The following is a 15235-nucleotide window of genomic DNA, read 5'->3' as shown; positions in this document are numbered from 1 at the left end:
AGGCTGTGTGGTAGATGGTGGCTCAGTGCTGGTGGGAGGCTGTGAGGCAGATGGAGGCTCAGTGCTGGTGGGAGGCTGTGAGGCAGATTGAGGCTCAGTGCTGGTGGGAGGCTGTGCAGTAGATGGTGGCCCAGTGTTGGTGGGAGGCTGGGTGGTAGATGAAGGCTCAGTGCTGGTGGGAGGCTGTGTGGTAGATGGAGGCTCAGTGCTGGTGGGAGGCTGTGCAGTAGATGGTGGCCCAGTGCTGGTAGGAGGCTGTGAGGCAGATGGAGGCTCAGTGCTGGTGGAAGGCTGTGTGGTAGATGGAGGCTCAGTGCTGGTAGGAGGCTGTGCAGTAGATGGTGGCCCAGTGCTGGTGGGAGGCTGTGAGGCAGATGAAGGCTCAGTGCTGGTGGGAGGCTGTGTGGTAGATGGAGGCTCAGTGCTGGTGGGAGGCTGTGCAGTAGATGGTGGCCCAGTGCTGGTGGGAGGCTGTGTGGCAGATGGAGGCTCAGTGCTGGTGGGAGGCTGTGTGGCAGATGGAGGCTCAGTGCTGGTGGGAGGCTGTGCAGTAGATGGTGGCCCAGTGCTGGTGGGAGGCTGTGTGGCAGATGGAGGCTCAGTGCTGGTGGGAGGCTGTGCAGTAGATGGTGGCCCAGTGCTGGTGGGAGGCTGTGTGGTAGATGGAGGCTCAGTGCTGGTGGGAGGCTGTGCAGTAGATGGTGGCCCAGTGCTGGTGGGAGGCTGTGTGGCAGATGGAGGCTCAGTGCTGGTGGGAGGCTGTGTGGCAGATGGAGGCTCAGTGCTGGTGGGAGGCTGTGCAGTAGATGGTGGCCCAGTGTTGGTGGGAGCAAACACTCACATTCCCTCCTCCCCCCAGGGGTAGTGGGACTGTGTTACCTCCACAAAATTTGTCCGCATGGGATGAGTTATAAATAAATATATATATATATATATATATATCTCACATACATAGATACATCCTATATTATATATCTAGATATATCACACTGCATATATATATATATATATATATATATATATATATATATATATATATAATTACACTGCATAGACAGTTCACTGTATAGACATCTTCCACTATGACAAGTATGTCAGAAATATAGAGGGACAAAGTGAGAATCGGCGAGGTTGGATGGCAATCATTCAATGCCCACTGACTTCTCTGGGTCAAAGAGGCCCCTGAGAGATGATCACAGTTTATACAATAGCTGTCCTCAGACGGGGAAATGTTACTATGGCTACAGAGACATGTAAAGCATGGCCCTAGTGTTCATTATATCCCAGCCTCTTCATTTCACTGGCGCAGGTCACCCTACAGCCTGATCTTCATGTAAATGTTTGTCCGGGGACACATTCAGCGCCAGATGCTGCCGGCGCTCTACTAGTCATGTACTCTCTGGATGCAGCGCTGGGAGAGCTGCAGGTGAGCTGGGGCTGTCGTTGGGTAGGATGCTACAGCGGGTATACACATACCATGAGGTATAGGCTTATACATAGTCAGGAATGTTCTATTTGTTGGGTGGAGGCCATATTATCAGTATCAAAGTCACAGATATTGTCTGTAGTTTATGGACATTACAGTCTGTACTACTCTTAGGTTTTACTTTACATTTTCTTCTCTTTTTGCATGTACACGGCTAAAGGATTGCCTTTGTGTCAATGACAAATTAAGAATTCTTATTTATCATTGACAAGACTAGTTTTTCTTCTTTTTCTTTCTTTCTCTTTTTTCTTTCTTTTTTCTTTCTTTCTCTTTTTTTCTTTCTCATTGTTTCTTTTTCTTTCTTTCTTTTGTTGTTTTTCTCTTCCTTTCTTTGTTTCTCCTCTTCTCTTCCTTCATTTCTTTCTCTTTTTCTTTTCCTTCCTTTCTTCCTATCTTCCTTCGTTCCTTCCTTCCTTTCCTTTCTTCCTCTCCTTTCCTTCCTTCCTTCCTCTCCTTTCCTTTCTTCATCTTCTTTCCTTTCTTCCTCTCCTTTGCTTTCTTCCTCTTCTTTCCTTTCTTTCTCTCCTTTCCTTTCCTTTCTTCCTCTTCTTTCCTTTCTTCCTCTCCTTTGCTTTCTTCCTCTTCATTTCTTTCTTTCTCTCCTTTCCTTTCTTCCTCTTCTTTCCTTTCTTCCTCTCCTCTCCTTTCTTCCTCTCCTTTCCTTTCTTCCTCTCCTCTCCTTTCTTCCTCTCCTTTCCTTTCTTCCTCTTCTTTCCTTTCTTCCTCTCCTCTCCTTTCTTCCTCTCCTTTCCTTTCTTCCTCTCCTCTCCTTTCTTCCTCTCCTTTCCTTTCTTCTTCTCCTTTCCTTTCTTCCTCTCCTTTCCTTTCCTTTCTTTCTCTCCTTACCTTCTTTCCTTCCTTCCTATTGGTCTCTTATATGTAGGGGTCACTAACAGTAATTCACAGTGTGTCATAAACTTAGAAGACTCATTTGTCTTGATTACCTAAATCTTGGATCTCCAACCTTTGTTGTAAGTGCCCTGCTTCACAATAGCAGCTCCTAGACATTTATTTTTTCTCTCTTTATTGAAAGTTCTATTTCTTCATGGACACGTTTATTTTTGTCCTGATGAATCTGCCTGGTGGTCGTTCAGTGTTTGAGTGACTCCTGTTTACTGTGAATGGAAGCGATCCCCAGCTGCTTCACCTCCATTCACTTGAACAACTAACACTCATGTGAAGAGGCACAGGACCGATAGCCAGCAGACTGTGGGACAGCTATCAGGTGCTTGTGTGCCCAACAGTCATCCCGTGTAAAGGTAGACTGAACTCAATATGTGCCACATTCATCCCATGCTAGGTGATACATCTGACACATCTTTAGACTATCTAGTTCGTGCCAGAAAACGGGTGTATTTTCAACAGTAAATCTGCCAATAATTGTTTCTTCATCCGCATTAAACAGATCGTCGAGGAGTTAAGAAAAGTAGCCTAACATCGGCAACTGTGATAAAAGTAGCCATTAGTCACCTGTTACGTTCCCCACCACTCCAGCGCCAGAGCTTTGGTGGACCCTGTTTAGTTTTATGCAACAATGACATACATACATCCACATGACATCTGCAACCAATCACCAGCCTCAGCAGTGATACCCACATGTGACCGCTAAGGCCAGGGATTGGTTGCAGCAGTCATGTGTATGTACGTGACGCCATAATGGCTGGACAAGTAAAGAGCCGAGGGGACCATGAGAAGGTCAGCTCTGGAGCACGTGGGAATTCAGCCGGTGAGTTGTGTGCTTATTTTTTATGTGCTCACATTTGCTGCTGTTTAGGTTACATTTACAATTCCCAGCCAACGCCTTGAACCTGCTGTTTTGTGCTTATTTCTGCAGATGCCGGACCAGTTTGACCAGTCTGTGGTTCTCAACCAGTTAAGGTACTCGGGAATGCTGGAGACTGTCAGGATCCGCAGAGCTGGTTTCCCAGTCAGAAGACCTTTCCATGATTTTTGCTTTCGGTGAGTATGTTGCATTTCTTGTATTTGTGCTCCTGCATTTATATGTCGAAGACCTGTGAGATGTTTCTGTGATTAGCTTGTAATTATGATTGCAGCCTGTTGTGTGGTGTAGTTAATATTATATTGGTTTCTGCAGATGATAGGACCTCCAGACCTGCGTGGTATTACTATGGCATTTACATTTCTATCTCCCAGCCTGAGCGCACTTTTGTCTTTAGTGGATGCTAATTCTACTCTAGGAGGTCATTGATGTCTATGAGCAGATGTCTGACCAACACTATGTAGACACCGGATATGCTTGGGCTGCTGTTGCCTGGTGAGGAAATGCTGCAGTAGACTGTGCTATTATTGATCTGAATGGCTGATCAGGGCTTATGCATTTGCTGTGCAGCGGACATCTGCAACCCACTGACATCAGCAGCCTCTGCGTTTCTGACCTAATGCTTGTTTGACCCCTACAAGGTGACAACCCTACTCTTGGGTATGTTGTAAATTCTGTGCTGCAACCCAGATGGCTAGATACATTCTTCCCATTGTTAGGGTCCTTATAGACAAGCCAATTATCGTTTGAACGAGCGAGTGATGTCATCGCTGGCTCGTTTGCTTGTCCATTCTGTTTATGCAGGCAGACACATTGTTGGCTCGTTCAAACGAGATTGGTTCAGCCTTTCACATTCACTGTACAAGGGATAAGAACGACTAAACGATCGCTGTTTACACCAAATAATTAGTAAACAAGCCAACGACCAATGAAAAGGGAAGGATTATTGTCCGTTGGTAAGTCATTGCTGCGTTTAGACTGAACCAATATATCATTCACTTTCGCTCGTTTGAACGATTTTTGGAATGACGATGGTTCCATCTAAAAGCACCATAACTTCTATTAACCCTTTCCAATCCAATTTGTATCCTGGTTTTCCTAGGGGGCTTACTCTTTTTCTGCTGTTATACAACAGCGCTATCTGCTGGCTAAAGCCAGTACTGCATGAGGTGACACGTTGGATAGGCTCCAACAGCAGAGAGGCTGGCAATATACAGTAAGAGAACCCCGACGGACGTCTTCTAACATCAGACCTGTACAGCCTTAAAGGGGTTGTCCCGCGCCGAAACGGGTTTGTTTTTTTTCCATAGCCCCCCCGTTCGGCACGAGACAAACCCAATGCAGGGATTAAAAAAAAAAAAACAGATAGTACTTACCCGAATCCCCGCGGTCTGGCGTCTTCATACTTACCTTGTGAAGATGGCCGCCGGGATCTTCACCCTTGGTGGACCGCAGGGCTTCTGTGCGGTCCATTGCCGATTCCAGCCTCCTGATTGGCTGGAATCGGCACACGTGACGGGGCGGAGCTACGAGGAGCAGCTCTCCAGCACGAGCGGCCCCATTCAGCAAAGGAAGGGACCGGACTGCGCAAGCGCGTCTAATCGGGCGATTAGACGCTGAAGATTAGACGGCACCATGGAGACGGGGACGCTAGCAACGGAACAGGTAAGTGAATAACTTCTGTATGGCTCATAATTAATGCACGATGTACATTACAAAGTGCATTAATATGGCCATACAGAAGTGCTGAACCCCACTTTGTTTCGCGGGACAACCCCTTTAAATCATAATGTCTTCAGACGTCAGACAGTGGATTGGAAAGGGTTAATCGTGTTACCCCTTTTTTCGGTTTTGCTTCCTAACTTTTTGCCATTTTCCAGGTATAAAGTGTTAATGAGAAATCTGAGCCTTCCTGATGAGTTGAAAGGCAAGTGTGAGACATTGCTACATCTTCATGACACGACAGATACTGAATGGCAGCTTGGGAAGACGAAGGTAATACCCTACCCTCCGTATTCATAGGAAAGAACATTAGCAGATCATGGCTGTGACAGTCATGGATTACTGCGGCGTATGGATGTTTATAGAATTCATTGATGGCTCCGGGGCTCGCGTTGCAATGCAGTATAATGTCTCCGTCCACTGTAGACCTGAAATCCTCCTGAACTATTCCTACCTTACGCCTTATTAGGGGTCCGTGTGCCGTTCATGGTAATTCACGGACAGCACATGCACCCATTATAGCCTATAGGGCTATGTACTCTACCGTTTTTGCATGTTCTATTCTTGTTCACATCGGCGATGAGAAGTAGAAGATGTAAGTGCGTGACAATGTGCGGCCGTCCATGTGTAGATCAGCATGGGGACAGGTATCCGTGCGGTATCTGATGTGAGTTTCATCTGGCCTTAGCGCCCTTTTACGCAGGCTGATAAATCATTCAGATTTCCACAATCCAGCGAGAATCTGAATGATTATCATTCAGTGTACAATCCTGCCCCGACTGGACTATGAATGAGAATTCATCCACTTCTCCATCACCATTTTTCAACTACACTTTGCACTGCTGTGCTTGGCCGGCGCTGACCACATGAGCAGCACTAGCCAATCACAGAGCAGGTATATGGTGTAGCTGTAGCACTAACACTACTAACGAGCTGTCAGTGATTAGTTGGTCTGCGGATGATGATGTCCATCTTGGCCGCCTGCAAACTGAGGCTGGATCCAGCAGAAAGGAGCGATGGGTAATAGAGTGCAGATCATATACAGCCTCCGACCCGGGACATTTGTCCTAAAGCAGAGGGTGGATTTGATACTCTATTGGCGCGGATTCCTCTTCCAGTACAAAGCATAATACACCGTGTGAACAGCGCTTCCTGGGCAGCAGCATCGGCGTAGCATCCTGTACAGACTAGCCGTGTCTGCAACCAATTAGTGAGCGACTTAAAGGGGTAGTACCACAGTTATATTCTATCACCTATCCATAGAATCGCTGATAAAAGTCTGATCAGTGGGGGTCTCACTACTAAAGCCCCCACCATTACCAAGAACAGGGGCCCGTTTTACACTCTTCTCGTCACAGCAAGCTCACTGCAGCCCCCTAGTGGGGAGTAGATTAGGTAGTGCGGCGGATGCACACGTGTGGTGCTGCTCCTTTCACCTTACATGGGATATCCAGAGGTAGCCAAGCGCTTGTAGTCAACTATTTCCGCAAGCCATATTGACATAAATGGGTGCCGCGCCATGTTGCCAATACGCCATTCTATCTCCACGTCACTGTGGGGACTGCAGCGAGCCTGTAGTGGCAAGAAGAAGAGGGGGATATGGGACCCTCATTCTCAGGGTCACTAGGGGGCTTAGCGCTGGGACCCCACCGATCAGTCTTTCACCAGCTGCCCTACGGATAGGTGATAAGTCAGTTGTGGCAGATGATTATGAATAAACATTACTTCACACAATCATTGGGTCGCGTGAAGAGAACAAACAGAGAGATGTGCAATGGCCGCCAAGATAGTAAGTAGGATCCGGCACGTCCAACTAGAGCTGGAAATAGAAGATCTGCATTTAGGAGGAAACCTCAAACAGGGGATATGTATCACACAAGTCCCAACGACCCCCATCCAGATCTGGCTGCACCTATTGTAGGGAGCAATAAGCAGTATGGAGTAACAATGTATCCTTACAGCACCAAGGTATCTGCGGAGGGTGAAGAACCCAACATGTATCGCCCTACTGCTGCCTTCGTCAGGAGTCGTAGCTCTGTCGAACCCCTGTATGACTGTTCTATCCAATTGATACATACATAGTATCCGCTGAGTGGTGTATATCCCATCTGCCCGATGCTCCAGCCGTCGCTCTCGTACCGCATTCATGTATGGGTGGTAATATCAAAAACAGGCAGCGCTCCAATCGTATAATTAGCAGGAACTCATGGGGTGTGATGGTCCTACCCTACTTCTACACCACTACGCCTGCAAGCCAAGTGGGCCTATATCTGCAGTGAATGGAGGGGAACGATCCGTAGAGCACCAGAGACCCTCGGATCCGGTGACAGGAGCAGACAGCGCTCCGGGACCACCACCTCCTCAGATACTGAAATGTGGAAGATAGCAGGGGTGCACTTACTCATAGAGAGCCCGGTGGAAACACGGTTTCTCACTGCCTCCCTATGTCCAGGCCAGCCTTCACTTAACCCTTTAACGACACAGGACATACAGTTACGTCCTTTGCTTTTTAGGTTTGCATAGAGGTCATCGGGAGCCAATCACACTCTATACGACGCGGGTGCAATCTGCTTCAACAGCTGACACCTGCAGGCAACAACCGAGTCTAGCGTGAACGATGATTGCGGCTGTTAACCCTTGAAATGCCGCCTTCAGATCCCGCTGATCAGCTGATCCTTCAGCCCTCTGGCAATGCAGCAGGCCGGACGTTTTCATCGCTGGCCAGCGCCAGAAGTGTAATATCTAGCGTGCCTGGAATTGTGTGTGCAGAATTGGACGTCCGACCCCGACGAGAGTGAAGAGCCGGCAGTGTAACAGGAGGCAGCGATCCCAATGATTTCAGTGGCAGTGAAGTCGGCTACTACACTTCTGGCTCTGATCGCCTGCGACAAAGTCCCTCCCTGCAATGACAGTGGTCCCAACAATCAGGTGACCGTCAGAGTTACTGAGCGGCGGACCCCCATCACTCAACTACAGATGACCTATCCTGAGGATAAGGCATCAGTAGTTAAAGTCCAGGAATACCCCTTTAAAGGGTTTTCTGTCATTTCTTTCCACTGATGACCCAGCATAGATCATCAGTAGTTGATGGACGGGGTCTGTTGCTCACTCCCAATGAAATCACTTTGCTCTTACATTTCGTGCGCAGGATGGGACGTGACGTACTGACCGCGGTCCTGAATAGGGAGTGTAATAGCACCGCGGCACTCCCATTGATTTCAATGGGAGTGAAGCCAGAGCTCCGACATCTTCTGGTCAGAACCAGTGATGACAGACTGTTAGCTGATAGATGGAGATCCCAAGACACAAACCCCTGTCCATCAACTAAAAAAGCCCAGAAAATCCCTTTGTTTCCCCTGCAGTGCCCCCACAGGAGTGATAAAGCATTACATAGTTCTCATTGCGATCCATTCTGCCTGGTGTCCCATTATCCCATATCCACATCATGCTCCAGTGTGGGATATAGAAGCATATAAACCCCATTCTGCACACAGCGGCCGTCCTTAATCCCATCGCTGCCTTCAAGGCATAAGGAAGCTAGTGATGTATTGTCCTGCCGAACAGGGGATAGCTGGGGAAAAGAAGAGGGGGGGAGAATGGCTGCATACGGCAATGCACAACAATGCTCTATGATCCCCTTTATAATCTCAGGTAGGTCATTCTTGAGGCTATGAGGGTCTATAGATCCCCTTTATAATCTCAGGTAGGTCATTCTTGAGGCTATGAGGGTCTATAGTTTTGGCTGTAGTTCGGTTTGCTATGGCAGTGACAGCCACCATTGCCTTTAAGGGGATTGCACAGGATTTAAAAAAAAAAATTGTCTTTTTCCAATGGCGCCATCCTGCCTAAAGGTTGTGTCTGGTATTGCAGCTTCCCTCCATTGGAGTAAAGGCCCTTTTACATGTAACAATTGTTGCACAAAATTTGTTTAAAGATCATCGCTGGTTCGCTCACTTCTCAATGCTCGTAAACTCGTGCGCTCGTTTAGCCAATAGTCGTCCCGTGTAAAACTCTCTTAAGTGGTGCTGAGCTGCAGTACCACATATAAGCTGTCGACAGGGGTGACACTATTTTGTAGAGGAAACCAGCCACGTTCCAATTCTGGACACTCCCCTTAAGGGTACTTTTGCATTGGATAACTATCAGGCACTTAACCCCTTCACCCAAGAGGATGTACATGTATGTCCCCTGGGTGTGTGGTTTGTATGGATCGGTAGTCCCCATGGCTTCTTGTTGCACCCTGTGAACGCCACCCCCGTAGTGCATTTCCTATTTTTATATGAGACCCCCTGCTGTGTCTTCTGTACTCAGTTGCTCTTTTCGCAGTCTTCGGTCTCATTCAGGTAGTCTGTTGTGTAGATTTAAGGACACGGACAATGTTAGCACCCCCATTAGAGTTCACGCTATTCACATCGGCCCGTGTGAGCGTGGCCTAATACAACTAGTATAAGATTATCAGTTTTGAGTGTGCGAAGGAAGAACACGGATCCCTGGAATATCCCTGCAATGTTTTCTGTTTGTTCAGGTATTTCTGCGCGAGGTTCTGGAGCACAAACTAGAGAAGCAGCGTGAAGTGGAGGTGTACAAAGCAGCGCTGACCATACAATCACACATCATGGGCTTTGTAGCAAGGTACGTGAACAATATCGCTCTGAAGATATGGTGACCTTTACTGTGAGCTCCGGTGATAATCGCCCCGTGTGCATGCCGCCACCGTCAGGGCACCGAGTAAGATATCACTCACTGGTCAGAGTTGCATTGCTTTTAGCAGAACTAAGAACCAACTGTTGGCCGTGTGAACAGGCAGCGCATCATGTATGACCAACTGCCTGTTTACAATGAATGCAGGTGGGCGGCCAGATGAGATCCCCGTTGGCTTCCCCTCTATTCACAGAACGACTATCCTGCAAGAAGCACAACAGCGATAGTCGGGCGTGAAGTGACCCATGAGCTTTATGGGTTGGGAAACACTTTTAATAGAAGTTTGTTGAATTCAATAAATTACAGTTGAATGCAGAATTTAAATGGCGCAGCTAAATACCTGAAAGGTAAGCTACATTCAGAGCTCCTGTGCAGCTGCGTTCAGTGATGGTTTGGGGAAGAGGTACTTGGCATATCCACTCTAGCACAATATCAGGGTTATCACCCTAAGGTGGGCTTCATACAGCCGGGTCAGATTCTGCACGCAGGATCCCATAGTGGATTCCGCTGTGAAGCCGGCCGGTGACCCCCCGTACCTGTTGTTTCTGCATTACGTATGTGCAGTACAGGTTTAAAAAAATATATTTTTATTTCCTGCACCAATGTTAATTGCGTATGGGCCGCGGGTCGGACGGCCTACATTGGCTTCAATGGAGGTCGTCTGTGCAGAGTCCGCAGCAAATAGAGCATGCAGCGATTTTTCCTCCGCTTGTAGAATACGCAATTTGTATCCTTAAGTGTGAGCGAAAAAACATAAAGTCCCTGCCTTTCAATGCATTCGGTTTCCTGGGGATCCTCTGATCACAGATTCCGCAATCGGAATCCGGTCGTATGAAGCTGAGTTCACATTTGCGCAGAAACCTTGTAGGTTCCATCACAGATCCGGCACAAAATACTGGAAGAAATAGTCCCGCATGCAGAACTTATTTGTTCGTTAAAGTGCCGGGCAGCTGAGCGGAAACAGAACGGACCCCATTATAGTCAGTGGAGTCCGTTCGACGCTGTTCTGCTCCGTCATAGGTAGGATCCTTTCAGCCAGGGGGATTCCCCTTTCCTGCTCCCCCCCGCCCCGCAGATGTGAGCGCAGCCTAATAAGATTATGTCTGGCTCCCGAAATGTCATACATCATGTATTAAGCCCAATAACTGGCATCTGTTTACTTTTGTGTGTCTTCTCAAAGTCAATAGTAGCCAGCTGAATAGCTGTTTGCATAATGAGCTGATCCCTTTTCATGTGCATATGAGTCCTGGCGGTACATATAGGCCCGTATGTCACCCAGGCATCCTGCTGGCTGTCAGTACTTCTTCTGTAAGCACAGCGTACATCACAGCTTATTCTCTCTCTCCCCATGTCAGGAGAAATAAAGATCCGGCTGTGTTTAACATCAGCGTAGCCGGGACCCCGCGAGGAGCGCCCCGCTGTGGAGGTCATGTGTATTGGGGCTCATACATAACTAGGAGGCATTATGTCTTACGGGTCTCCCCTCTCTCCATAGGAAGCAGTACAGGAAGGTGCTCCGCTGCGTCCTGCTCATACAGAAGAACTACCGGGCCTTTCTGGGAAGGACCAAGTATTTACGTCTTAAGAAAGCAGCGGTGACCTTCCAGAAGCAGCTGCGGGGGCAGAGAGCGCGCCGAACTTACAGGCAGCTCCGGGAGCAGAAACAGAGGGAAGAGGAAGAAGAGCGGAGAAGAAGGGAGGAAGAAGAGCGGAGAAGGAAAGAGGAGGAAGAACGACTGAGGGAAGAGGAGGAGAGGAAGAGAGAGGAAGAAAGACTGAGGAAAGAAGCAGAAGAAAGGTAGGAGATGCAGGAGGTCCTGAATAGCCAGGGAATCAGAAGAAGAATATATATATATGGTACTGGTACCTAGCCAGTATATAGCAGTCATTATCCTGTAGGGCTGCTGGATATTCCGGTCGCTCGCGTTACACCCGCTCAGAGTCAAGCCACCCCACGTCTGTAAATGTGTATTGATTGAAATAGTCAATTGAGCAATCTGGTGGGATCTTCTAGATACTTTAATAAGTAATTGCTTCTCAGGCATTGGTTGTACAATGAGTGGAGCATTCTGTATGCGCCCGGCGTAACAACTAACCTTAAGCTTCCTCTTACAGGGAAAGACAAAGACAAGAAGCAGAGCTCCTCGCCAAGCAGGTAAAGCGATCAGCCGATACAGAATGTCTGTTCTCTCCATCGGGGGTGCGGAGAGGAACTTGCATCTAAAGTGTGACGACAAAAAAGCAATTACCACTGACATATAGATACTACATCTTATTTCATAGTTAGTAAGCCAGCAGACAGACATTGTAGCTTACGAATGTAACACTAACCACAAATCCGGCTTTAACCCCTTAAGGGCCAGACATTTTTTAGGGATTTTACCCATGTAGTGGGTTTACTGCCCTATTTTCCCCTTTCTTTGGCTACCCCCAAAAAATTTTTGTTGCATTTTTTTCCCATGGGGCTATTTTTCAATATGTCTTTTTAACTTATTTGCAATTTTTTGTTTTATTGGGGGTAAAAGCTGTAACAGGGGGGGCGGCGGGTCAAATATTGAAAACAGCACTTCTGCTTTCTCTATTGATTACATAGTACTCAGTGAGCGCTTTGTAGCCCAAAAAAGAAAAGGCAAAAGTAGTTAAAAACTTCTTCTGTCTTCTCCTCCAGGTCCTCGGCTGTCACTGACATCTGAGGACCCGACCTGGGAGATTGCAGTATTTTTAATCCTGTGCTGTTTTTTTTTTACTGTGGCACTAGATTAGAGCCCAGGGCCAAGCGCCGTATATTTACAGTACTTGGCCCTTATTGGGTTTAGCGGTGTTTATGTACATTTTTGTTTCCTCATTTTCAGTTGTTTGAACTGACCCTAGACACATCTAGTATCTGCTTACTGTCCAGATATTACCCCATAGAACGCACTCTGGCACAACACTATACTTGGCACTAAGCTAAATGTAATCCTGGCTTGACCTTTACACATAGTAACACGGCTTCTGGGGTATTACTTGCCTAATTCAGCAAATGGGCATCGCAAAGTGGGAAAAGTTGAAATCATGATTGCCAAGCAGTAGTGATAAATGTTCACACAGTTGTACATCACTTGGTGTCCTCACCTATTATTATGTTTTTGGAGTGTGAGATGAAACCCATGCAAACACGGGGAGGACATGCAAACTCTATGCAGATGTTGTCCTTGGTTGACTCCAGCACTGCAAGGGATCGGTGCCAACCACTGAGCCACCTCTATGGAGGACGGAGAATGTAGCTGCGTCCGCCAACTGTTGCTTGTGCTGCAGAATCTTCCTGATAGTTCTAACATCCCTATAACCATTGGTGTAATAGTATATAACATCTCCCTTCCATAGATGGGCAAAATATGTGATACATTTATTAAGAGGTGTGTGCCTTTTAATTCATCTTATACCAGAATATGTTATATTAAAGCGGTTTTCCAGGCAGCACCTGCTGTCATAGCCAGGATACACCGGGGTCTGAGTGGAAGCCACTACTCCAACACCTGTGTAGTGGCCGGCGCAGCTCTCATTGAAGTCAATGGGAGCTATGACTGTAATTGCAGGCTAGAGTCCCAATGATTTCAATGAAACTGCGCCTGCAATTATAAGCACCAGCCATTACATGGGAGTCGGAGCAACAGCTTCCGCTCCAACCACGAAGTATCCCGGCACGGACAGCCGGTGCTCCCTAGAATCCCCTTTAAGACAGATGTATAACATGCCTGTCTTAATTAATTTCGGTCTATATGTAACCAAAAATAATAAGGGAAGTCAAGGGCTTCACAGTTTTTTGGGTTTATGCTCATGGAAAAGAATAGTTCAGCCCTCACCATCGTCCTCTAAATAGGCCTCGATCAGTCCTGTATGTACCAGCTTATATCATTATATACTGTATGACAGATACAAAGTAATCCTGTCTATCTGCTGTCATCTTATAATAGATTTATGATACAGTTTATCTAATTCCAAAACTTTTGCTAAAGTTCATACTGATACTATTGGTAACATGTTACGAGGCATCAGCGAGGCATCCAGTGGCGGTAAGGTCTCGTCTTATCACGCTCGCTAGGAGTTGACCTTGTTTACTTGCAGTCCATTGTTCTGTGTTTTCATGTCCCGTCTTGCGGTCTGTTTCATATTCCTATTAAAGCTGTGTTTGCTGAACTAATATGTGGATTCCTTCTCATCGTTGTGTACAGGAACTTATTACGGTCGGACATAATAGTGTATTATACTCTTCATTGTGTGAATATTTAACCTTTGCTCTTATTTGTCCATGTCGAGTCTAACGTTTCCATCTACTCAACTGTAGGCTGAAGAAGCAAAGAAGAAGGAAGATCTCGCTGCCATGTTGGAAGCCAAAAAGGAGGATAAAGAAAATCGAGAAATCGAAAAGCAGAAAGAAAACAAACAGGTGGAAGAAATTCTCAGATTAGAGAAGGAAATTGATGACTTGCAGCGCATTAAGGAAAAACAAGAATTGTCCTTAACTGAAGCGTCTCTACAGCGGCTGCAGCAGCTCCGGGATGAAGAGCTGAGGCGTCTGGAGGAAGAGGCCTGCAGGGCAGCCCAAGAGTTCCTTGAATCCCTCAACTTTGATGAGATTGATGAATGTGTAAAGAACATTGAAATGTCCTTATCTGTAAGTGATGGCTATCCAGAGGACTTCAAATGTATTTCCAGCTCTGAGAAACCCACTTTTAATTTTAGTCAACCTTATCCTGAAGAAGAGGTTGATGAAGGCTTCGAAGCTGATGATGATGCATTTAAGGACTCTCCAAACCCAAGTGAACATGGTCACTCCGATCAAAGAACAAGTGGTATTAGAACCAGTGATGACTCTTCAGAAGAAGACCCTTACATGAATTATACTCTCGGACCAGCAGCTGAACTTGGCCCCAACAATATATTATTACCTCCCGGTCAAGACCCTAAGACAACAAAGAAAGTGTCCAGCGGAGAGTCTACATACTGTGTACCAGAAGAGCAAGCCAATCACCTGCCGGGTCTGGAGAACCTCATCATCCCTGATGGAGATTGTGACTATGACCATGACGATTACCAAGATGGGGCCATTACCTCCGGAAGCAGCGTGACATTCTCCAACTCCCACAGCAGCCAGTGGTCTCCAGATTACCAGTGCTCCATAGGAACGTACAACAGCTCATCGGCCTACAGGTTCAGCTCAGAAGGAGCTCAGTCATCGGTAAGTCCCTTCTTATAATGCATTCTGCCCCGTTCCTACAATTGGAGTTTTCTCTGCAGCTTTGGACATATTCGAGAAGTTTTATAGACACAGTGATGTTAGTATGATGGATACTTTATCACTTTACAGTGATTTATGTGTGACTTACTCAAGACTTCTAAATTACTGTAGGTACTCGCCTACAATTGGGCTCACATCTGGCAGTTTTTGCCTCCGTTGTTCTGCAGAAATGACAGGAAGAAGTATTTTCTTGTACGTTTTACAAGACAACACGGCCGAAATGTTCTGCATGAGGAGTAAACAGTCAGTGAATGCAGACCTTCTG

General features: G+C 46.8%; 1 protein-coding gene across 1 annotated transcript in view; it reads left to right on the top strand.

The window, feature by feature from the left end:
• Nucleotides 1–15235, top strand: part of MYO10 (myosin X) — a 223258-nt gene that overhangs the window by 174847 nt on the left and 33176 nt on the right. Inside the window, exons 20-25 of the mRNA XM_066579202.1 lie at nt 3321–3445; nt 5147–5261; nt 9514–9620; nt 11185–11487; nt 11805–11844; nt 14017–14910. Coding sequence (XP_066435299.1) covers nt 3321–3445; nt 5147–5261; nt 9514–9620; nt 11185–11487; nt 11805–11844; nt 14017–14910 — 1584 coding nt within the window. The remainder of the gene's footprint in view (nt 1–3320; nt 3446–5146; nt 5262–9513; nt 9621–11184; nt 11488–11804; nt 11845–14016; nt 14911–15235) is intronic.

This window comes from Eleutherodactylus coqui, chromosome 9, assembly GCF_035609145.1.
Source record: "Eleutherodactylus coqui strain aEleCoq1 chromosome 9, aEleCoq1.hap1, whole genome shotgun sequence".
Classification (NCBI taxonomy): domain Eukaryota; kingdom Metazoa; phylum Chordata; class Amphibia; order Anura; family Eleutherodactylidae; genus Eleutherodactylus; species Eleutherodactylus coqui.
This window is presented reverse-complemented; position numbering and strand designations above follow the sequence as displayed.